At 34.4% G+C, this 23,379-nt stretch overlaps 4 protein-coding genes and 2 pseudogenes across 4 annotated transcripts; 5 read left to right on the forward strand and 1 right to left on the reverse strand.

The window, feature by feature from the left end:
- Positions 1-689: 689 nt before the first annotated feature.
- Positions 690-4,406, forward strand: HCC2 (Thioredoxin superfamily protein). The gene is made up of 7 exons (XM_088803655.1): positions 690-937; positions 1,357-1,489; positions 1,611-1,686; positions 3,250-3,450; positions 3,535-3,624; positions 3,731-3,863; positions 3,972-4,406. Exons 1-7 carry the CDS (start codon positions 867-869, stop codon positions 4,078-4,080), a joined length of 813 nt encoding a protein of 270 aa, XP_088659781.1. The 5' UTR covers positions 690-866; the 3' UTR covers positions 4,081-4,406.
- Positions 4,407-7,564: 3,158 nt separating this feature from the next.
- On the forward strand, positions 7,565-8,301 carry LOC18611588 (uncharacterized). Its single transcript, XM_018121931.2, has one exon. It carries the CDS (start codon positions 7,825-7,827, stop codon positions 8,239-8,241), a length of 417 nt encoding a protein of 138 aa, XP_017977420.1. The 5' UTR covers positions 7,565-7,824; the 3' UTR covers positions 8,242-8,301.
- A 1,291-nt stretch (positions 8,302-9,592) lies between these two features.
- LOC18611589 (tetraspanin-8 pseudogene) lies at positions 9,593-10,441 on the forward strand (annotated as a pseudogene).
- Positions 10,442-11,851: 1,410 nt separating this feature from the next.
- Positions 11,852-12,673, forward strand: LOC108662068 (tetraspanin-11 pseudogene; annotated as a pseudogene).
- Positions 12,674-13,640: 967 nt separating this feature from the next.
- On the forward strand, positions 13,641-17,894 carry TPR14 (tetratricopeptide repeat (TPR)-containing protein). The gene is made up of 5 exons (XM_007047927.3): positions 13,641-15,064; positions 15,153-15,348; positions 15,455-15,627; positions 16,672-17,005; positions 17,436-17,894. Exons 1-5 carry the CDS (start codon positions 14,139-14,141, stop codon positions 17,565-17,567), a joined length of 1,761 nt encoding a protein of 586 aa, XP_007047989.3. The 5' UTR covers positions 13,641-14,138; the 3' UTR covers positions 17,568-17,894.
- A 2,927-nt stretch (positions 17,895-20,821) lies between these two features.
- On the reverse strand, positions 20,822-21,683 carry LOC18611591 (PLAT domain-containing protein 3-like). Its single transcript, XM_007047928.3, has 2 exons — positions 21,523-21,683; positions 20,822-21,443 (listed from the first exon to the last, which is right to left on the reverse strand). The coding sequence occupies exons 1-2, from the start codon at positions 21,589-21,591 to the stop codon at positions 20,988-20,990; spliced, it is 525 nt and encodes a 174-aa protein (XP_007047990.2). The 5' UTR covers positions 21,592-21,683; the 3' UTR covers positions 20,822-20,987.
- Between the last annotated feature and the right edge of the window lie 1,696 nt (positions 21,684-23,379).

Below are 23,379 nucleotides of genomic sequence, written 5' to 3' on the forward strand. Positions count from 1 at the left end.
TCTCTCTAGTATTATTTATGTTAAAATTTTGAATTTTTCAAAATAAGAGTAAGATTTTTTAAAAATTGAAATAATATTTAATTTTATAACATCTTTAAAAATTTTGATAAAGAAATGAAAATGAGACTGATTAAATTTAGTCTTGATAAAGAGATACTATTATAATATGGAATATGATATAATGAAGAAAAGTAGATTACAATATTATATATGAGCTTAAATAGTGTAGGCATCTGCAAGAAATTTTAAATTCTAAACTCTATTATGGGTGAATTTGAGATTTTCTTTGTTTGCATATAAGCAGGTCTCATCTCTCACCCACAGAAACTTTGAAAATTTCAAAAATTATAAAGTTATAGATTAAACAAAAATTTAAATAAATATAAATTAATTATACATAAACTTAACAAAAATTTCTTTAATACTTAACTTTATTTTAATAAATCTTAATTTAATTCAAAAGAAATTGTGGATAACCAATCACCTTTTCTCGAATAGAACAATATTAAGAATTCTTTTAAAAAAAAACAAAAAACAATACGAAGAATTAAAAGAAAAAAAAAAGAACTTACATGGGCCAACAATTTGGGCTTTCAAGCTTGACAAAGTTAGACCAATAATAGTAGTAATAAATCTTCTCATCCAAATAGTTCTCATTTTTTTTGATAAAAAATTCTATTTAAAAGAGTTGAATATTTTTTTTTTTTCGATATAAGCTTGGGTACCAAAGAAAATTCCACCGTGGTGAAGCAGCTGCTCCCCTTTTGCTCTGCTGCTTCATGATTTCCCTGTATAAATAAAAAGGATTCAGACATGGGTTTTTGCTCCGAAGGCAAATTCTCCAGAATATTTGCCTAAAATATATAATGTCCATTTCTCGTTTCATTCTCTTTGCCACCAAGAACCGCTCCCCCACTACTCCCAATCTACTTCAAAGGTCACTCTCTAATCTTTTCTTTTCTGTTTTTCCTTTTCCTCCCCTTTGCTGTTAGAAATAATGGGCTTTCATTTTTAATGTTGGATATGAAATAAAAAAATAAATATTGTTTATTTTTTCATCCATGATAGGGGGAAAACGTATTTTCTTTTTAGTTGAGTGTTAGTTTAAATTAATATTAGTGCCAAAATTGTGACTTTCCGAATTTTTTGATGCTGGAATTGTTCTCTAATAAATCTTTTTTGTGTATTATATGTATTTTTGATCAGAATGGTGATTTGGGTTTTTGTTGTAATTACCAAATGAGCATGTTTTGCTTATATGGGAAGCATTGTTGTATATAGTTTTGGTCTTGGTATGAAGCAATTATTAGTATAATTGGGGAAGTCATAGCTTTTAATGTTTATATGGATGTGTAGGTTTGATCCATCTAAGAGAATCCAATCTTGTGGCTATGCGAAATCAGCAAAGAACAATTATGGAAAGCCAACTGGTCATCCTGTTATAAATGTAGAAACACAGGCTTCTCGTCCGTGGAGTGCTTATGTTGTTGTATGCTGCCTATCTTTGATTGCTTGTTGATATGTACTTTTCCTATATTACATTGTGTATGAACTCTGTGTTGGATAGCAGGAACATGTAGCCTAATTGTTGTTTTCACCTACTTTTGCAGTCAGCTGCTTTTCTAGGATTTGCTGGATTAGTAGCTTTTGTGCATTATAATGATGAGAGAAGAGCGGTTGCGATAGGTACTTGTTTATCTTCTTTGGCTGTCAAATAAATGCCCCATATTGGAATCTTGGTGGTTATGGACCAGGTGTTGGAACGTAGGTTGTTTTAAGTTTGGATACCTATGGTCTCTACATTTTGTGTTATTTCATGGATTGAAGTTTCATAATATGTTCATTGTTGATATTTTTCCAAGTAAAAGATATTAGATGAGACAAGCAACAATGCACTTGAGCTTATGTTTGGGCTGATCATGAGTATGAATATATGTTTCATATTTAATTACCTTCAAGTAGCTTATTTCAGTGACTTCCTGTGCATTTGTGCTTAGACAACTGTTGGAAATTATTGGGAAGCTTCTTTCAATCAGTTCTGGTTCTACTTATTTATGTTTGTTTTTGTGCTTCTTTGATTTTGCTTGTGTCAAAATGTCCTAAGTTATTGTCCTATTGTCATTTGTGTAGTATCACATTACTATCTCTGTCTCAGAAAGGCCAAAAGGATGTGTTCCAACAGCCATATGGGGGTTGTTGCTTTATCATCCCTTTCTTTAAGGAAGGTTGAGTGAAGGAGAGGCTAAGTTGAACTGAATTGCAGTCATTGTAGGCCATTTGATACTGATATACACTCTCATTATTACAGTTTCTTGGGTAGGATTAGAGTTGATGCAGCAATCATGCTTGTTCTAGAGAGCTTCGTTTGATGAGTGCTATTTCTTCCTGAGGTTTCTTTTGCATGACTAGGTTTGTCATATGACTTTGACCTGTGGCAAATAGATGGAATTTCTTAGTTAGGAAATTCTAAGTGTTGCTCTTCCGACTTATTGACCTCACTGCTTCCAGGACATATCACTACTATGAAGAGTGGGGCATTAAAAGTTGTCTCCATGTATTATTTTGTCTGTGGTCATACATGTTGGCAAACAGTGTGGAAGAAATATCTAGTTGTGGAATAACTTAATTTGTTTATAAGAATGAACTCGAGGTCAAAGGTAATGGAAACATTTAGGTAGTCTATTGTTTGATTCTTCTTAGGAATTGCATAGAAAAATTTATGTATGTATACCTTTGTTGGCATACTATAAATTATCTAAAAAAGTATGGAAATGTGTCTGCATAATATAGAAATATGCCCATAAGGTACTGGCCTATGGGTGTTTTTTTTTATTTAAACAAATTTATATGTATTAATATAACTCAACTTTTTCTGTGAAGGTAATTGTTCATGATGTTGCTGGGTAACAAAAGCTACACATTAAGAAAATGAGTGTACTTTTTAAAAGCTAAATCTAATTTGGATCGTTTGAGAAGGTTTTGGGGAAGAGAGTACTAAAGAGTCGACATTAGATTATATATACAGGACAGGAGGCTTTACTGCTTATTAATATTATTTGAAGTGATTCTTCTCACGTAGTCCAAAATACTTTTTTGCTTGCAACAAACTGAGGTTTAAAGATCCAAGAAAATTTTGTTTGTATAAATATATTTCTTGGTGTTTGTCCAATTGCCAATGAGGAAAGGATTCTGTAATAAACATGACTTAATGAATCTTTAACATGTCTTCTTCTTGATTATGTTGAGCAGGCCAGGGCAGAAGAAGTGGTTGTGATGCTGCGATAGGTCCTATTATCGGCGGTCCATTCACTTTAGTTAATACAGAAAATCAAGTTGTTAACGAACAGGACTTTCTTGGGAACTGGGTTCTCCTCTACTTTGGCTATACATCATCTCCTGATGTTGGACCTGATCAGGTTCAAATAATGGTTAATGCTATAGATACATTAGGTATGACCCTTTAACCAGATTTAAATGTTACATTTAACTATTTCTTGTAATATTCCTAACATTTTGTGTTTTATTTGGATCAAGAGTCGAAACAGAATGTTAAGGTTTTACCTGTATTTGTGACAATCGATCCTCAGCGTGATACTCCTGCACAACTCCGTGCTTACCTCAAAGGTTTGTCTGCCCTTGTAACTTAATATGTGATGATGATAAAAGCTATTTCTGCTTTAATTACAAGTATCTTGGCTCATGCATCTCCAATTTTACTTTCAAAGTGCAGAGTTCAATTCAAAAATAGTGGGATTGACAGGACCTGTCAGTGCTGTAAGGCAGATGGCACAAGAGTATCGCGTTTATTTCAAGAAGGTTGAAGAAGAAGGAGATGATTATCTAGTCGAGTCTTCTCACAACATGTATGTTCCAAAAATTGTATGTTCCAAAAATTGACACACACAGGCATCCCTTCTCTCAAAGTTCTTTTTCATTTGAGAATTTGATGCAGTTTATTTCTGAATGCTCAGGTATTTGATAGACCCAAAAATGAAGGTCGTAAGATGCTTTGGAGTTGAGTACAATGCTGAGGAACTGTCAAAGGAAATATTGAAGGAACTGCAGAAATCACCAACTTAAAGCACAGTAGCATGGTTATGCTGCTCGCTGTTGTGCCAGGAGTATTGTGAATCTCATGCTATTGACAAGGTAGAAACAATTAAAACCAACCCTAGTCCTACTCTCCACGCTCCCTCCTCCACCCTACACCTTTTTATTGGGGAAAAAAAAGAGAAACATTTCCCTTTTCTTTCTTTGGGGATTCATTTTCTCCCTATATAGTTCGATTTTCACATAGGATAATTCTAATGTCGGATATGAGTAGGATGCAGTGAATTAACTTGACAGCAGGAATTGAATTTGGAAATGTTGAGAAGAAATAAAGTTTTGGCAAAGTTGGATGACAAGCTGGTCCTTGATTCAATTTTGTTCTCTGAACATTGCTTGTTTTCACATACAGCATATCCCCTTATTTTGGTCTTATGAGGTCTACAATTTTTTTTTATAAAGAAAGGGAAACACCTTTTCCTTTGTCTATCTCGATTGTAATTATTTCCCCAGAAGGTTCAAAAGAGATAACAATGTAACTTCAGAAAAGAAGAGAACAGAAATACCCAGCTCATAACTTAAATGAAAAAAAGCCAATCTCCCAACTGACAAATAGATAGTGATTTTATATATTTTTAGGCAATGGTGACAATTAAAAGCAGACGGGACAACATTTCTACACATAGAGAATTATAACTTTCAACAGGAAAAAAACACAATGCGAGAACCGATTTAACATAAACCCACACCGAAAACTTCAGAAAATTGAAGAGGAGGAAGAAGATCATCCCAAAAGCAAATGGCTCGTTTATGCAACGTTGTATTTGCATCACTCAACGCTGTCTCTGATCGGAAGCATCTATTTAGTTGCCTTGTCCCCCTATATCTTCATGTTTTTGGACGAACAGAGTGCCAAAAGGTGTTGATATACAAGTATTTAGTACTAGGAATAATCATTTTTTTCTTGTCTTTGTTGGGGTTCATACTCCAAGGCTAACGCCTTGCTTATGATTTACCTAGTCGAAAGTCGTGCTTACCATTTGGATTTTGGGGCTTATAATTTTTGCCACTCTGGTCATTGCTGTTAATGAAGATCATCCAGATTGGTTGCAAAGGAAATTTGTTAGTGGTGCAAATTGGAATATAGTAATAAGAGTTGCATGATCGAGGCAAAACTTTGTGCCCTTCTCAATGTTCCGATCATTAATGGGACCAGGTCGGAGGAAGAAGTTCGTAGCCGGAGCGATCTAGATAATGTGATGGTTCGTATTTCAATGGTTCCTTGTTCTTTAATTTTTTAACTTCATGTCTTCATCATAAAAATGTCATCGTCAATAGCTAGCAGAATTCAACATTCGGGGCTTTATTTCTGACTGCAGACTGGTTGCTGCTTTCCGCCCAAGGATTGTGGATACGAATTCAAGAACCTGACATATTGGGCCGTTCCTGAAACGGGCCTTCGGGGCTAGACAGCTATTGCTCGGCTTGGAACAATCGGGAAGAGATGCTGTGTTACAATTATGACTCACGCAAGCTTTCGTTCCTTGCTGAATACAAGCAGATGGGGGCGTTTCTGGCCGTGCATTCGTCCTTCGAGACACTGCTAGTCGTCATCATCTTCTTTTTCACAGGGTGCTGCACCAGGAGGAACAATAAGACCAAATTTTACATATTCAAAATTTACATTTTTAGAGCTTGGTCTAATTTTTTTTTAACTTAAAAAATTATTATGTAGTTTTTATAAAAAATAATAATTTTTAAAATTAAGTTAAAGTTATTTGATAAATTTTTTTTTATAATTTTTTTTTATAAGTTATAATTTTTGTTAAAATTATCATAGAATGTATTTCTTTTTTTTTAAGAGGGTAATATTGTAATTATTTTTAACAAATGAAGACATTTTTGAAACAAAAATAAAAATTCTATTATATTTAAAAAAAAAGAAGAAAAAGCTCTTCCTTGGAGCTTTTTTTTAAGTTTTTTTTTTTAAATTTTGTTCTTAAAAAAAACTTTTTTTTTTTTTAAGAACTTCTAAAAAAATTATGTTTGGCCTAACTTTTACTTTTAAGAGGTAGATAAGTTGAAAAAAAGCTAGGCCAAACATGCACTTAGTCTTTGAGTTGATACAGAAGAAGATTGGCTAAATAAGAAAAGAAAGTGTTTCATCTATTTTAAAATAGTGAATTAAATTTTTATATTTTTATCACATTTAATTAAATTTTTAAAATGAAATGAACCTTTTTATTAACTGTTAATTAATTTTTATTATTTAATAATACAATGGATACTATTATCGTGTTATTTGGATAATATCAATGTGACGTGACAATAAAATTTACGATCTAAAAATTTTGTATTTATTTTTTTATCTAATCACACGTCTAAAAGTAATTGAATGAACAACTTAAAAAAAAAACCTGAACACATCAAATTAAGTTTTTATTATTATCAGATTTGGTTCTTAATTTTGATTTTAAAACTTTTAGCAAAATTTTGTAGATTATTCAAGAAAACAAAAAAAATTCTTAACTTTCATTGTTGGTGTTGAAACAAAATTCCATTAGAGGGGGTGAACCCAACGAAACACTTCCATCTGTCAAAGTTTTACTATTTATGGGAGCCTTAACCAAGTTCCCCATGGCACCATTACTTGTTACTTGTCCATGTTTCTTCCCAACACAAGTTCTTGGCTTATCTGGTTTCTCTTTGTCATCTAACGTTCCATTTGTCATGACTTTCTTATTTGACACCTGTGATTTAGTCTCCTCTTTTAACGACCTAGCTCCTAGATGTTTGGAAGTTATTCTCCTCTCTGGATGGCAACTTTTCACTTGATTTGCTCTTTCTACGAGCTTGGCATTCAGAAAGATACAAAGGGGAATTTTGTTTACAAGTTTACTTTTTGATCTTCTCAAATAATTTACTTTACTAAATTTTTAACAAAAATTTTTAGATCAAACTTAAAAATCGAAAATGATACTAATGAAAATTTAATTTGATTTTTTTTATTTTTTAATTCTTAATTCAATTATTTTTTAATATTAGTTTTATGATCAATATAAAAGTGTCAACTGTATCATTAATTAATAAAAATTAATCAGATTAACTTATTTGAATTTAAAAAAAAATTTAAGAATTTAATTGAACATGATCAAAATGTAAATGCTTAATGTATTTTTTGAGTATAATTAAGGGGTTTATAGGTATTTAACCAAGAAAATTTATATATGGTGTGAGATGAATCACTCACGCATCAATACCATATTCGAACAGGAGTGGGTAGCTTAATTCCTTGCAGGGGAACGCAAGTTAAGGTGTGTAAAAATCCTTATATAATTAGGTTTGCTGTAGCATAGTCAAATACTACCATTCGTACCTTTCTTTCAACAACAAGAAGAAAAATTTCTCTGCTCGTCCAAATCTGCAATACCCAGAATTGTTTTTTCTGCCCTTTTTTGTTCTCTTCTTGGAATCGAAGTATTGATCTTTTAGTATTATTGTGAATGGTGGAAACAATTCGGATGCTCCCCCTCTGCAACGCTCTCCTCGCCTCTACTTTCGCTTTCGGTTCTAGCAAGGAAAGCTGGTACTACCATTGCCTCGGCCTTGACCCATAAACAAGCCAGAAAATCTTCAACCTCCCCCAAATAACCCAGATTGTTTTTCGGTTAAAATCAAAAAACAACATAAACCCATTGTTTTTAATCTCGGTTGTCGGTGAAATATTCATTCACCTTCTTGTTGGTTTGATCTTTGGGTTTTGATAAAGTCGAATGCATGGCGGTTTACAGGCAGAAGAAGAATCAAGATCCCAAGGGCAACAGGCTCTTGATTAGCATAACTTTTTTGGGAAGTGCAGGGCCGATCCGCTTCATCGTCAACGAAGAAGAACTGGTTGCTGCTGTCATTGATACTGCTCTGAAATCCTATGCTCGTGAAGGTCGGCTTCCTGTTCTTGGCTCTAATCTCAACGATTTCCTACTTTATTGCCCCAGTGCTGGTTCAGATGCACTGAGTCCATGGGAGACAGTCATATCACAAGGGGCACGAAATTTCAAGTTGTGCAAGAAGCCAAGGACTGAGAAGATGGATGATGATGGAAGAAGTTCAACTCAAGCAATAACTACGAATGAAGATGGGAATTGGAAGGCATGGATCAACAAATTCCTCAACCTTAAGATTTCCTCCCATTAATAATTCTCAATCCTTTACGTTCTTTATTTCTTGGATTAGGGTTTAGGCTTTCATTGATGACCGTGGTATAATGTTGGTTATCTTTGCATGCTATGTACTCATTAGCGTGAGAAAGAGCTGGAGTACTGTTATTCAGGAATAAATTAAAGGTGTTATTCTGTTTTTTTGCTTTTCAAATAAAAATATATAAATTCAATATTTTTCCTGTGATTTAATCAAATAGACCAATGAATATATTTAACCAATTATAGCTGTGTTAATTACCTAAAAATAGTTAAAAGATTGTAATTTCAAATCAAATTCTCTCTCACAAAATTTAGTTATCACAAGAACTAAATCATCAAATCAGGTAAAAATTAAAACACCTTTCAAGCCAACTAAACCATCAAAACTAAAAACTAATTTAACATAATATTTGAAAAATGTCTTGAACTATTTTAAAAAATTTAAATAAACTTTTATTCTTTTATTATTTTCAATCAAATCTGATGTATTTTTATTTTGAATTAAATAAGTTTTTATAAAAATATTATCATATCACATTAGTATGTCATATTATGATATTTTAATTAATAATAATAATTAATTATTAATTATAAAAACTTAACTGACTTAAAATAAAAATATAAGAATTTGATTGAATCTTTGCTACTCATGGCTGTCATTAATCTAGTCATGTAGAGGGTTATGTAATTTATGTGAACTTTGGGTCTGCTATGAGCAGAAACGCTGATGTATTTTCCTGTAGAAATCTCTGATGATTTGCTGATCCTCAGAGGACTCTTTTGTTTCCCACAAAGGGTCATGAGGCTCTACTTTTTGAAGTCTCCCTCAAGAGACCTTACGAATAAACTCATTGCTTTTTTGAAAGAACTAATTTGAATAAAAGAAGTTAGGATACTGCATTTTCAGAAATTTTCTCTCCAAATTTTTATTCTGCAAATAGTAAAATGTAGGGAAATTGTTGCATAACAGTCCATCATTCCTCCATGGAGTGATTCACAAATATTAGCCGTTAACTACAAATTAGCAAAACCGGCTACATATAATACTGGTTTTGCTTAAATCTTTGTTTCTATTGTTGTGCCTCAAGGGACAAATATCAACTTAATTTCACAAGATTCGAAGTAATCAAACAGCAATCTCTCCGACATATTTGACACTGAAGTAGTTAAGAACCAATCTTAACAGAAAGACAGGCAAAGATTATATCCAATGGTGAAAACAAACAAACAGAACTTCTCGCCTTATAAATCACACCAAAATTCTGACAAATATCCCAAAAAACAAAAGAAGAATAAGAAGAAAAGGAAGAGAACCGGGAATTAAGATTGTTGAACATCCGAGCACAATGGCTCGCTGTAGTAACATCATTTTGGGAATTCTAAATGGCTTCGCTTTGATTATAGGCATTGGGATCATTGCCTGGGTAATAAGTATACGTGAACATTGGGGAACAGAGTGCATGCAGCTGCTGCTAGTCCCTTTGTTGGCGATAGGAATCGTGATATCAGTGTTTTCCTTGGTAGGGTTGATTGGTGCATGTTGTAGGTCTAATTTCTATCTATGGATTTACATGTTCATGTTAGCTATATGGATTATTGGGCTTGTAGTTGGTGCGGTTTTCATGTTCTACGTAGCTGGTTCAAGTTCCGAAATGCAGGAACAAGGGCAAAATAGTTGGTTGCAGACTTATTATCTAGTTGGAAAACGGTGGCCTGCTGTGAGGAACTGTCTAGTTCAAGGGAAGATTTGCCAGTTAATGCTGAGTGAAGCTACGAGTTTAGAGGAGTTTCAGATGGAAAACACAAGACATCCAATACAGGTAAATTTTAAATCTTTAATCCCCTTTATAGTATTCTGTCAAAATCCTCCTGTTTATTCATGGTTTTTGTTATTCCAGGATGGTTGTTGCAGGCCACCAGACGGCTGCGGATTTGAATTCAAGAATGCGACATTTTGGACAGTTCCCAAAACGGGTTTGGTTAAGAAAGATGGCGATTGCATGGTGTGGAACAATCAGCCAGATAATCTATGCTTCGACTGTGATCGATGCAAGGAACTATTTGTTTCAGATCTCAGAAAGGATGCACTGTACTTTGGTATAAGCCTAACTTTTGAACTTTTATTCGTCGTTATCACCTATTCCGTTGGATGCTGCGCCAAGAGGAACAATGAAACGAGATACTACCCTGGTTAATATAGAAACATATGCTCTTCACTACTATGTATAGATAGATGCAAATTGGAGAATATATATTCTATCGGCTAAACAGGAAGAATTGTACTCACCAGTAAATCTATTATCATATGACCTAGAAGAAGATGCATATCAGTTTATTTGTATAAAGTTAATTCAAATCAACAAGACAAATGTTTGTTAGTACGGTACTGGTATGCCAGAAAACTGTCTTATGGGTGTGTTGCTCATTGAATAGACATAGACATTCATCTGCAGAACTTTACAAAATTCATAATGCATTTTAATGTAATAACATGAAGGCGTTAAAGGAAGATTGTTTTGCCTATGCAAAATGCCCAAAGTCCCAAACCTTCATTTTGGAAATTTACCTACTAGATTTTGATCAGTATAATTCTTCTTCTTCTTCTTTTTTTTTTTTTTTTAAAATGAAACTGAATCACTAACACATTAAAAGTCAAAACATCTTGGTCATGTTACCCTATCAAGTCATTGAGAAGTAAGTGGTTCAAACTTACAAAGGTGGCTAGTGTGTAAAGCCAATTAAAGATCATAGAAGATAATCCTTGTCAATCAAATTTATATAAAAATTTATTTCTGAGTTAATTTACATAATATTCTTGAAGGGAAGATCATTGATGGCTTCAAGCTAACAAAAATGAGAATCATTTGACAAGGAGGAAACTGGAAAAGAAGGGTGGTGGTTTCTTCTCTCTCTCTCTCTCTCTCTCTCTCTTTTGTCAAGTGGCAATCTGAATTGTTGTCATACCAAAGCACAATCTCATTCCCCAAGTCTTTTGTGTAATGCTGATGGTAATAACAGGAATTTTAGAATTGATTTTTTTTCTTTTAATGATCTCATTGTTTATGATAGCAGTCGCTTCCTTTGAATTTCGTAGAGAAATATGACCAAATCACCAGTTAAATTTTCCAAAATCCTACTGTACAGTTTATGTCAAGGAGGTAGAGACAACGTTCGCCAGAATGAAGAGCTGGAGATAACTATCCATGGTTGTCGACCAAACGAACAAAAACAGAAAAAAAAAAAAAAACTTTTCTACCTCTGCATTTGTTCTACTAATAGTAAAATGATACCTAGCATTACTTAAATTATATAAGGAGCTCGTTAAAACTATATAGAGATTGGGCCCGAACCTAGGCCATCAATTTGTTTCTTCTTTTAAGGGAAAAATAAAGAAGACAGTCAGCAGATAAAACCAAAAGCAGTTCGAATAGAGAAAGAGCAATTCTTAACAGAGGGAAAAGAAAAGGATCCTTTCACCGAAGTCATGTCTCTTTTCGTCCCTCTTCAACAACAAAAACCATCAAAAGGACTTGTTTGTTTCTCTATAAACTAAGGCAGAAATCCTCATAGTCATCCACAAAACTAAAGAAAACATCCCCAATACAATGGTGGCTCGCATTGGCAACATAATTTTTGGGGTTCTAAATTGCTTGTCTATGATTACAGGGCTAATGATCATTGGCTGGGTGATATATTTACATGTTGAATGGAGTACAGAGTGCTATAACCTAATTCACACCCCATTGTTCATAACAGGAATTGTAATGTTTTTTGTGTCCTTGTTAGGTTTGATTGGTGCATGTTTCAGGGCTAACATCTGCCTATGGATTTACATTATCTTTATGATCCTATGGGTTTTGGTACTTTTATTCAGTGCGGGTCGTATGTTCCTTACAGCACGTTCAAGTTCAGAACAGGCACATCAAAATTGGCTAAAGCATGATGTTTCACATGGGAAATACTGGGCTGCAGTAAAGACTTGTTTAATTGATGCAAATGTTTGCCAGGCAAAAGTTAGTAAAGCAAAGAATTTACAGGATTTTCAGCTGGAGAAAACAAGAAACCCTATACAGGTAATTAATTTAATTCTTCAATCTTTATTTCCTTGAGTTCACAAATTAATCTTGCTGTGTATATTTCAGGATGCTTGCTGCAGACCACCAGAGTATTGTGAATTTGAATTCAAGAACGCAACATTTTGGACACCTCCCAAAGGAGGTGTGATTAAGCGAGATGGGAATTGCATGGCATGGAACAATCAGCCAGATATTCTATGTTTTAATTGTGATCGATGCAAGGAAATAATTATTGAAGATCTCAGGAAGGATGCAAGATACATGGCCATCGGCCTCACCTGCGAACTTGGGTTCATCGTCGTTGTCTGCATCCTTGGTTGCTGTGTGAGGATTAACAATAACAAAAAGTGAGAAAAACAGAGTTTCTTCCATTTCTTTGGGGGAGGTGTTAATGGGAGACCTTTTGTTTTTAATTCGAGATGCGCATACTTATCATTTAATCAAATGTTATGTGCGGATGACGTGGGAATATTAGTTGGTAGGGGAGCATCAAAGTGGCTCCTAACTTAAGTGTAACATATTTGTTGATTCTTGTTTGCTTTAGATTTAGAGTATTTGTTATGGGCCTGTAGCAGGGCATTTTCCTATTTTCTCCAATAAATAAAAATGGTCATTTATTCAAAACAAAAATGCTCCTAACTTGGACATAGCCATGAAATTGAACCTTAATTTGTTTAATGTCATATCCTTGTTTCTTTGGTATCGGAAACATTATGGGTTAATTTTGAAGTTGGAAGTTTAGCTAACTAGAAATGAAAACCTTGTTCTAATGACATGACATGAAATTTTACAAGTCATTTTTGGTGAAATAAATTCAACTTAAAAAGAGAGAAAATAATGATGAACAAATTAGAAAAATAACCGAATAAATTTTTAATTTTTGTAAATTAATGTCACACGATTTCATGATCCGATTAGGATTTGGTATCTTTAAATATGATAGCCTATTCCTCGATCATTGGATAAATATTTAAATTCCTATGAATAAAAGAGGAAAGGGGCTTATTTCATGTTACATAACCCAACTAATTAATAGTTTTCAACTTACTAAAGACAACAGCAGGCTTCCTCAATTGTGAACGTAGATGATAAGAACGTGCCTCCCTCTCTCTTTGCCTTTACCTATATCCAATTATTCATGAATGAGGATGTCTAGGCTTGTACAGGAAATTAAAGCTCAAAGGCCCAAATGTAAGGTGTATAACAAGAGAAAACCCCCTTTTTTTATTTTCTAAAAATCTAGAGATCCTCATTTAAACTTGGACCGGGTCTCTAGCTTGCCTATTTACATCACACAGAACACAAACCCAAAAAAAAAAAAAAAAAGAGGAAAAAAAAATTCAACAATCAAAGACAACTTGCAATTTAAATAAAACAACACAACTGTAAATCATTATTCTCTTTTCCTGCAAACTTCTTTTTTCCCACTCTTAATCATGCCATCTCGTCCCATTGTTTTAGCCAAAAGGGAGGGAAAACGAGGAGAATTTCTCTCTTAGCAGCCGCTCCGGGAAGAGGCCATGCACATCATATCCTGGGGCTAGACCTGTTTCAACCCCCCCCCCCCATGTCTTTCTCCTTCCAGCCTCTCTCTCTCTCTTTCTCTCTCTTTATCTTTTTTTTCCTTTTCTTTACCATTAACAAATAACTAAATCTCATTTATAGCCTTAACTGCAAAATTTTTTCCTTGTATACTTTCATATTTTTCACATTTCGAATTCAAACACCCATGTTTCCTGTGCTTGTTTACTAGAAAATACACCATTCCCCTCTATAAAAAAGACTGCATTCTAAGCTAAGAACCCAGAAGGAAAATATGGGGGAAAATTCGCCAGAAACGAAATCAGGTTGTGGCCTGTTGAATGCAGTTTTTGGGCGGCGTAATTTTTGGCCGAGAAGGTCTACTTCTACAGGCTCATTGCCTATCAACAACATCAACATTAAAACAGCAAGCTCAAACACAAAGAGGCGACGGAGTGGTTCTGATGAGGCGTCCCTTTTTAATTCTTCGTTGAATGGACCAGAAGCGCCCCCAAAGTCCAGCACGAAACCGCCTCCAAATCACCCTAAGCCCCCTGCAGTACTTCAACAAAACCAGGTTCGGAAACCTCATGATGATGCAACCAGAATAACACCTAACCAACGATATGTCAACCAAGGTAAAAGGGTGCCTAAAGAAGTCGTTAGTATCTCTGGTGAGCTGGAAAGCATGATCGTGGATCATCAAAAGACGAAGGGAAACAGTAACCTTGTTCGAGCCTCATCAAGTAATGTGATGCTTTATGGCAATTTAGGCAACTTGAGGCAACCTGGAGGAGGAAACACAAATTCATATAACGTTCTTGATCAACTCCCTAAGACTGCGAGAGAGGATGTCTCAACACCTAATGGGAGATATCCGAATAGTGTAATGGGAAACGTCGTGAAGAAACCGGTTGAGGAAAAGCGTACGGAAGAACAGCCAGGTTCTCTCTGCAGAGCTCTTTCCACACGAATGGACCCAGAAACGTTGAAAATTATGGGCAATGAAGATTATAAGAATGGGAATTTTGCGGAAGCTTTGGCGTTATATGAAGCAGCCATCGCCATTGATCCAAATAAGGCTTCGTATCGAAGCAACAAAAGTGCAGCCTTAACAGCTTTAGGCAGGATTCTTGAGGCAGTATTTGAGTGCAGAGAAGCAATTCGAATCGAACCTCATTATCACAGAGCTCATCATCGTTTAGCAAATTTATATCTCAGGTAAACAAAAAAAAAGTTGCTTATTAGAAACAAAATTCTTCTACATTTAAACAACATTCAAGTTAATATGTTTTATATAATTGTACAGGTTAGGGGAAGTGGAAAAGGCAATATATCACTACAAACATGCAGGCCTTGAGGCTGACCGTGATGACATTGCTAAAGCTAAAACTCTTCAGGCACATTTAAACAACTGCACTGAAGCTAAAAGACTACGAGATTGGAACACCCTGCTCAAAGAAACAGATTCAACTATTAATGCTGGTGCAGATTCCGCTCCGCAGGTACATATATAAATAATCAAATGCCTTCAACATCTAGCTTTATAATCTATCAGTGATTCAGTGTACTGTATATAACTTGTTTTTCTTTTTGTTGTGCTGTACTAAGATATATGCATTAAAAACCGAGGCCTTGTTGAAGCTTCACAGACACCAAGAGGCTGATGAAGCATTATCCAAAGGTCCAAGTTTCAATGTTGATGACTGCACTAAATACTTCGGCCCAATCGGTAACGCGAGTTTGCTAGTTGTACGAGCTCAGGTTGACATGGCCGCCGGCAGGTTGGTGTTATATTTTACTATATAATGTTACTGTTTGAGGCAAAAAGTAGACAAAAAGCAGTATAGGGGTACCTATGGATAAAAGGTGAGAGGATAGTGCAAGGCAGTGCATTATAGGGAGTTTGTGATGCTAAGCTTACATTGTAAAACAACTCAAAAGGCGATTTCTTGCTGGAAAAAGAGGAACCAAAAGGGGGTAAAGGTTAGAGCTGGCAAAATCTGACCTTACCTACCCAATGGGGCTAAATTTGCACAAAATGATTGGGTTTTGGGTTAATTGTTTCGTTTGTTATGACCGGTCACCTAATTCCCTACCTTTATTTTTATTCCTTTTCTTCTTTTCCGTTTCCTGTTTGACATTGAGTTGGTAATTTCTAGGTTTCAACTTTGACCTTGTCTTTGCTTTAGCCAGAGGGTCATTTAGTGAAACTAAAGTACACTAAAGGCCTTGATAAAGAAATTTAGATCAGTTTCTGCCCCCCTCAGGGCAATACACATGACAGGGCAAGAATGAAGAGCAAATTACTCCTTAAAATTGAAATCCAAGAATTAAAAATCTCTAAAAATTAAGTTCGCTGTAGCTTCAAGTTTTATTGAGCTCAAACTAAAAACCCTGTGTCATAAGTGCTTAACAAATATATTTAACTATGCATGCCAGCTGTGCCAGATGTTTGTAATGTTAATTAGCAGCTTAAGCCTTAAAATAGGTTGTTTAAGTTGAACCTTGGTTCATAGGTGGGGTTCACGTCGTGTACCATTGGAGCAATACCAAATTTTTGACTTGATCCCAACAAAAACTAATGCCAGCTACAGAAAAATGCCCTGCACATTTTGTCTTATAATATTACACATGTGCCGGGCCATGCATGTGTATGTCATATATAGACAATTAAAAAAAACCAATAATGGATTAAATATATATCACTCATCCAATTTGGTTGATCTTGGGAGACTAGGCCCTTATCTAACAACACATGAGAATGATCTTTCTAGCAATAATATAGTTAGGCAACTCATAATGTTTTCTTAATGATTCGTGTGAAGATTTGATGATGCCTTGGCGGCGATTCAGCGAGCGGTGAGGCTTGACACGAACAACAAAGAAGCAAACAGTGTAATGAGGAAAGCTAGAGCAGTGGCAGCAGCGAGATCAAATGGGAATGAGCTTTTCAAGGCATCAAAGTTCTCCGACGCGTGCGTAGCTTATGGCGAGGGGCTTGATCATGACACGCACAACTCCGTCTTGCTGTGCAACCGAGCAGCTTGTCGGTCCAAGCTTGGCCTCTACGAAAAGGCAATAGAGGACTGCACCCATGCACTTAATGTTCGCCCTGGTTACGCCAAAGCTAGACTAAGGAGAGCCGATTGCAATTTCAAGGTGAGATTTATTACTTGCAACTGATTTTTACATGGTTAATAGCTAGAATCGCTAATATTTGTCACAATTGACTGCTTATGGTGCACACTTTACAAAATTTTACATTGCTAAATTTTGTGTTAATATAATATTAACTGTTAATTACGGTCGATTGATTAATTAATTATGGGTTTACATTTTTATGTTTAGAACATATCACTAGTATACGATTAAGTCACATTTTAAAAACCTAATAGTTAACTCATGATTTGGATTGGATTGACATTATGCATGTGTAGAACCATACCTTAGACACCAAGAGACAAACCAAGCACTAGAATGGGAATTTTTTATAATGCTACGAGCTGAATGTAATTATACAGATCCTTAAATAATTGTGTTGCCTATCAACTTGGTACAATATCTAATAATGTTGTATTGGGTGTAAAAGTTGGGGAAATGGGAAGCTTCGATACAAGACTACGATATCTTGCAAAGAGAAACACCGGACAGCGAGGATGTGAAACGGGCCTTGTCCGAGGCTCAAATGCAAGTGAAGAAACAACGTGGTGACGTGGTATAAGACAAGAAGTACGTTTGGAGCTTGAAGCACACGAAAAAGAGAGACCAGGCATTGGAGAAAGAGAAGAAGCTCCGAGGCGGCGACAAAAAGACAGCAACCAAGAAAGAAGACTGGTTTTCGTATGATGTTGCCTGTTAGGAGCCATGTGAAGATAAGAGCTTTCAAAGATATGTCTGGGATGGAAAAAGTTGCCTTTGCCATTGTGAGGAATTTAAACGGAGAAATTTTGGTACTTTTAGAATGTGACATTAATTATTTGGTACCAATTTGATTCTGTGTGTATACTCTCTTAAAGGATTTACTTGATGTCGCATTTGAAAATTAAAACATTGGTTTCATCTTCTATAGTCAATCACTCAATCCTTGAAATTGGGCTAAGCTTACGGGTAGGGGAGGTTAGTCTCCAAAAGTGGTGCAGATTTGATCCCAGAGCTACAAGGACCTCAATCTTTCTTAACAGGCTGGGCTATAGCTCATTGCTTCCACTAGCTTGATACTAGCTTTGCGTTTGAAATTATACATACAAGAAGTAAACTCGTGCGTTGCATACAACTTGTTCACCTTATACTTCTCAAGATGTAGTCCACCCATTAAACACATTACAACTCTCTTCCTCTAAGATCCAAGTAGTAAAATTTGGAAGTCTTGTTTAAACTTCACAACTCCCTCCTAAAGCGTCCATGTAATTAACTGTGGAAGTTCCGTTGGTGCTTTTTTTTTTATATAGTATAAATATAGTCTTAAGCACAATTTTCCTTCCTAACTATAATAGTAAGAAAAAAAAAAATGGCCATTCATCACTCCAAAAATACCAACTAGCATTGAAGAGCTTTACTTTTTAAGAAATTAGATAACTGCTTTTTTACTTCATTAATTTTTCATTTATAATTTTTATGCACCACAGCTGGAGAAATTAATAGCTTGTTGATAAATTAAAAGTAAAACACTGGATGGAGTCGTGATTATGAAATTTGCTTGAGGGCAACTTGCCTAGGCAATTTCCAAGTAATTTCGAGAACCACTGTTATAAAAGATATTTTAGGAAACATCATTAGTGCCTTTTAGCAGAAGACACTTTCCAGTCAATATTATTCTTCGAATCAGAAAGCTTGCTCTTTAACCTTATTAATACTTAATTAACTGCCTAGCTGAGAGGACAAAAGGAGGAGAAAGCTTAATAGTGTCTAGCTGTACACATTAACTCAAAGGCAACTTTTCGTGCATGAATGGAAATATTGTTAAAGGAAAGTGCACGTATATATGATTTATTTATTGTTAAGAGCATTTTAAAAAATAACCTTTAAAGATAAAATATTTTAAAAAATAATTTTTTTATAATTTTAACTATTTTTAATTAAGTTGAATAAAATTATTCTTAATAAAATTTCACGCTATGAGGTTACACATTATATGTAAAAACATGTTACACGTCATGATTAGATCGTTACATATCATGTATAAAAATATGTGACAAGCCATAGTTAGGTTATTACACGTCATGGCTAAATTGTTATACGCCATGTATAAAAATATATGATAAGTCATGGTTAGGTTGTTACACACCATGGTTAAGTTGTTACACGTCATGTACAAAAATATGTGACAAGTCATAATTAGGTTGTTATACGTTATGTACAAAAATATGTGACAAGTCATGATTAGATTGTTACACATCATGTTGAAAAAAAATATTATTGTTACACGCCATAATTAAGTTGTTACACGACATGTTGAAAAAAATACTGTTGTTACATGCCATATACAAAAACATGTTACACACCATGGTTAAAAAAAGTTGTTACACACCATGTTGAAAAAAAAATATTGTTATTGCATGCCATGTTGAAAAAATATTATTATTACATAACATATTCAAAAATATTTTTTTACATTTTAATGCCTAAAATGTTGTTGTTACTTACGAAATAAAACTTCAAATCCTCTAAACTCTTTTCATTTTTTTTTTATTTTTTTGACAATTTGACACCGATTAAAGTGTTTCTAACATGTTTTCATAAATCAAAATACAAATTTTTTTTATCTAAAACATCTACTTTGACTAAAAATTAAACAAAATTCTTTTGAAAACCTACGTTTATAAATTTCAAAATTTTGAGTTTATTGATGTCTAAGTCTCGAATTGATTCAATTAAAAGCTATTTTATACATTTGTGATTATTTGTACCATATTAGTTTTATTCAAAATACATAAAAATTGAATTTTTCAAATAGCCACTCACCCAAACACATCAAAACCATTGCTTGGTGTCTTGAAAGCGCAAGAAAGAGAAATCTGAAAATGCAAGAAAGAGAAATCTGAAAATACGAGAGAGAGAAATCGAAAGGATAGCAGACGAATGTCGAAGAGAGAAATCGATAAAATTTGAGAGAGTGGGATAGTGAGAGAGAGAAATCCGAGGCACAAATTGGAGAAATTGTGATGAATAGTTTAATTTATTTAAAACAGTCTCAAGGGTATTTTTATCAAGTTATGACTAAATATGATTAAAAACAGTTAAATTTATTTTGATGGTTATTTTTAAAGTGTCTTTATCAAGTAAGGTCATTCCTCACAATTTTCTCTTAATATTATGAACGTTATCAGTATGCAAATTAGCATGCTTGAAGTTATTCAATATATATGATGTTTAAATAATTGTTTGTTTGGCAAATTAGCATGCATTCTCGGAAATGGGCTTTTTCCGCCTAAATTAGTATGCTTGGAATAATAATTAAGGCCTTTGAATTTACTATCACCTTTTCTGAAAACAAATCTAACCCTCAATTGAATTAAATTTATAGTTTCTTCAGCATCGTCAGATCCGAAAGTGACCTCAGGTAAAGCCACAATTTCAACAATGAAATCCTCTTTTCTTTGGCTGAAATTGACCATCTCATCACCCATTGCCATTTGAACTTGATCTACAACTATGGCATAAATATAAGTGTAGACAAAGATATGTTCCCAAAACCCAATTCCTATCAGTATTCAAATGTGGCATTGCGTGGGTGCCACATGCCATCCCAATATCTCCTTGGACCCAGACAGGGAAATTAAATGCTAATTAAGACTATAATTTTTCGATTTTAACTAAATTAATCGCACTTAATGATCATTAACTACTGCCACAACAAAGCTTATAGGAATATGTTTATGGAGTATTTATTTATTTAATGGGCCTTAAATGTTGCCACGAGGCCTATGACAAGGTAATCGTAACCTTTTCTAATAAGCTCCACCGACAACATTAGCATAGTAAAAACGGCATTACATTGATCCAAAATTTCCCAAAACACGACAACACTACACGACCAAACTGCCACTCAGAGCCTCAGACAAAACAATGACTCCTTTCATCAACATAACATAATCATCATAATCGTCATAATTATTATTATATTAATTAAATACAAGCCTCATCACATTGTAGAGCTAGACTTCCGATCACTCCGATCAGCACCAAACGCAGAGGGACAGTAGTTCCTGATGGCAGTGAGCTCATACGGGGCGGTGTCAAGCGCCAACCATTGCTCCACCGTAAACTGCTGCTGGCTACAGGCGGTATGGACGCCAGTCATGGTGACTTCCACGTAGTTACAGTACCATCCATGGTGTGAACCCGAGCCATCGGAGGTTAAGTTCATGGCGCATACAGGAGCAGCCAAGCAAGGTCCCCTACCCGAGAAAATGTCCAAATTGCCCCTCTCGAAATAGTTGTGTCCTGGCTCCATTAACCCACCCCAAGCTTCCAGGTTGGTGATCTCAACGAACTCGCCATAGAGATCGTAGAGACTGAGGCTGATGATGGAGTCGGTTCCGCCTTTGAAGATGGAGCCTGTTCGAATGTAAACCGAGTAGACGCAATCTTCATCGTCCTGCACGGAAGAAAAGAGAGAGAGAGGTTAGAGATGGGCATAGTAGAGGGGATTATGGGGGTTGTTGAGGGGTACTTACGGAAAGAGCGACAGAGGAGAAGGAGAGGAGGAGGAAGAAAGAGAGGAGCAGCTGTGCTGGGGTTGCCATTGGGTTTAACTTTTCGAAGATTTTGTCGAGAGATAATTACAAGTACTTGCGTATAAACATGCAAAATATATTTAGAGGCCACATGACATTTTTTTTTTTGCTTTATTTTATTACTGAGAAGGGGCGTATCCAATTTTATTTTTTAATATATACTATAAGCATTCAACTGACAACAAATTAAAATATGGAAAGGTTTTGGTGGACACTTGGCTTAAATGACATCATCTACGTATAAAATTACAGTATTGTCCCTACCAAGCGTCCATTGGGAAGGCAAATTGTAATCACTTTGTGGGGTTCTGCCGTTATCTGGAGCTAGAAAACACGAAAGCGATAAGAACGGAGGGACTGTAACGTAATTTCGCACGAGATAATTATTGTTTTGGACTGGTCCCCTTTAATTTGCATTATGCAAGAGGCGAAAAAGATATGGAAAGTTAATAGGAGGGAAGGGGGAGGACCAGGGACGGACGGTGGAGCATATTCTTAGCGAAGCAAAAAAGGGGCCGGGTGAAACACGTGGTACGGCATGTAGTAGAATAGTTAAAAGTGAGATTGCATCTTGGCCCTACATCAAGGACAGATGGACGCGACCATCATCATTGAATGTAAGAACTTGGGGTTTTACTTTTCCAGATCAGAAATAATTTATTGCATTATATAAACGATGAGAGTGTGTGTTTTGCTGGTTCTAGTGGTGATTGCACTTTGACTTTGGAAACTTACATGTTTCACAAAATTCCTTCGCATGTCTAATCGATTCTTAAAGATAATGTTAAAAGAGGAGGAAATAAAGTCTTAGGGTGAGGAAAGCAAGATATATGTGAATACATTTACAGTCACAACAAAAAATCTTTATTTTTTCAACTAATTTACAACGAATTTTTAATGGAGTATAATTAAAATTTTTAATTGCTTGTTTTGACGAATTTTTAACAGACTTATACTAAAAATTTTTCAACAAAATTTTTCGTTGAAAATTTGATTTATACAATATTTTCAACGAATTTTCAACGAAAAATTTCATTAGAAATCCGTTGAAACTATAAACTAAAAAAAAAGAGTGTGTAATCTTTACAGTTTGCAACAGAATTTTTCGTTGAAAATTCGTTAAAAATTTTATCTTCAGGACACACATGTTACTGTATATTATTTTCAACAGATTTTCAACGAAAAATTTCGTTGGAACCCTAAACATTTCCTATGTTATCTTTATCTTTTTCAACGGATTTTCAACGAAAAATTTCGTTGGAAATCCGTTGGAACATTAAACTTTAAAAAAAATTGTTCAATCTTTTTACAGTTTCTAACGAAATTTTTCGTTGAAAATCCGTTGGAACATATAAAGAGTCAATGATATATTGAAAAAATGTAACTTTCCAACGGACTTTTCAACAAAGTTTTCCGTTGGAAAGTAACTTTTTAGTGCATAAAAGTGTTAACAATATTTGTAACTTTCTAACGGAATTTTTTGTTGAAAAATTCCGTTGGAAATAATAATAATGTTAAAAAAATTATAAAATTTAAATTTTTTAAAAATTTTATTAATTATTTTTAAAAGAATTAGATATCTTTTTAAGCAAATACATAGTTATTGAAGTAAAATTTTGGGCTCTGTTTAAATATGTTTTCCTTTGAGTAATTTTGTATAATTTTTTTAACTTTAATGAATCATACAATATTGATTAATACTACCAAATTAGGGTAATGTGACTTTATTCCAAAATTGAAAAAAATTACTATGTAAAATTTTATATTTTATAAAAAACCATGATAAGATATGAAAAT

Source organism: Theobroma cacao, chromosome 1 (assembly GCF_053813885.1).
Source record: "Theobroma cacao isolate CCN51 chromosome 1, ASM5381388v1, whole genome shotgun sequence".
Taxonomy (NCBI): domain Eukaryota; kingdom Viridiplantae; phylum Streptophyta; class Magnoliopsida; order Malvales; family Malvaceae; genus Theobroma; species Theobroma cacao.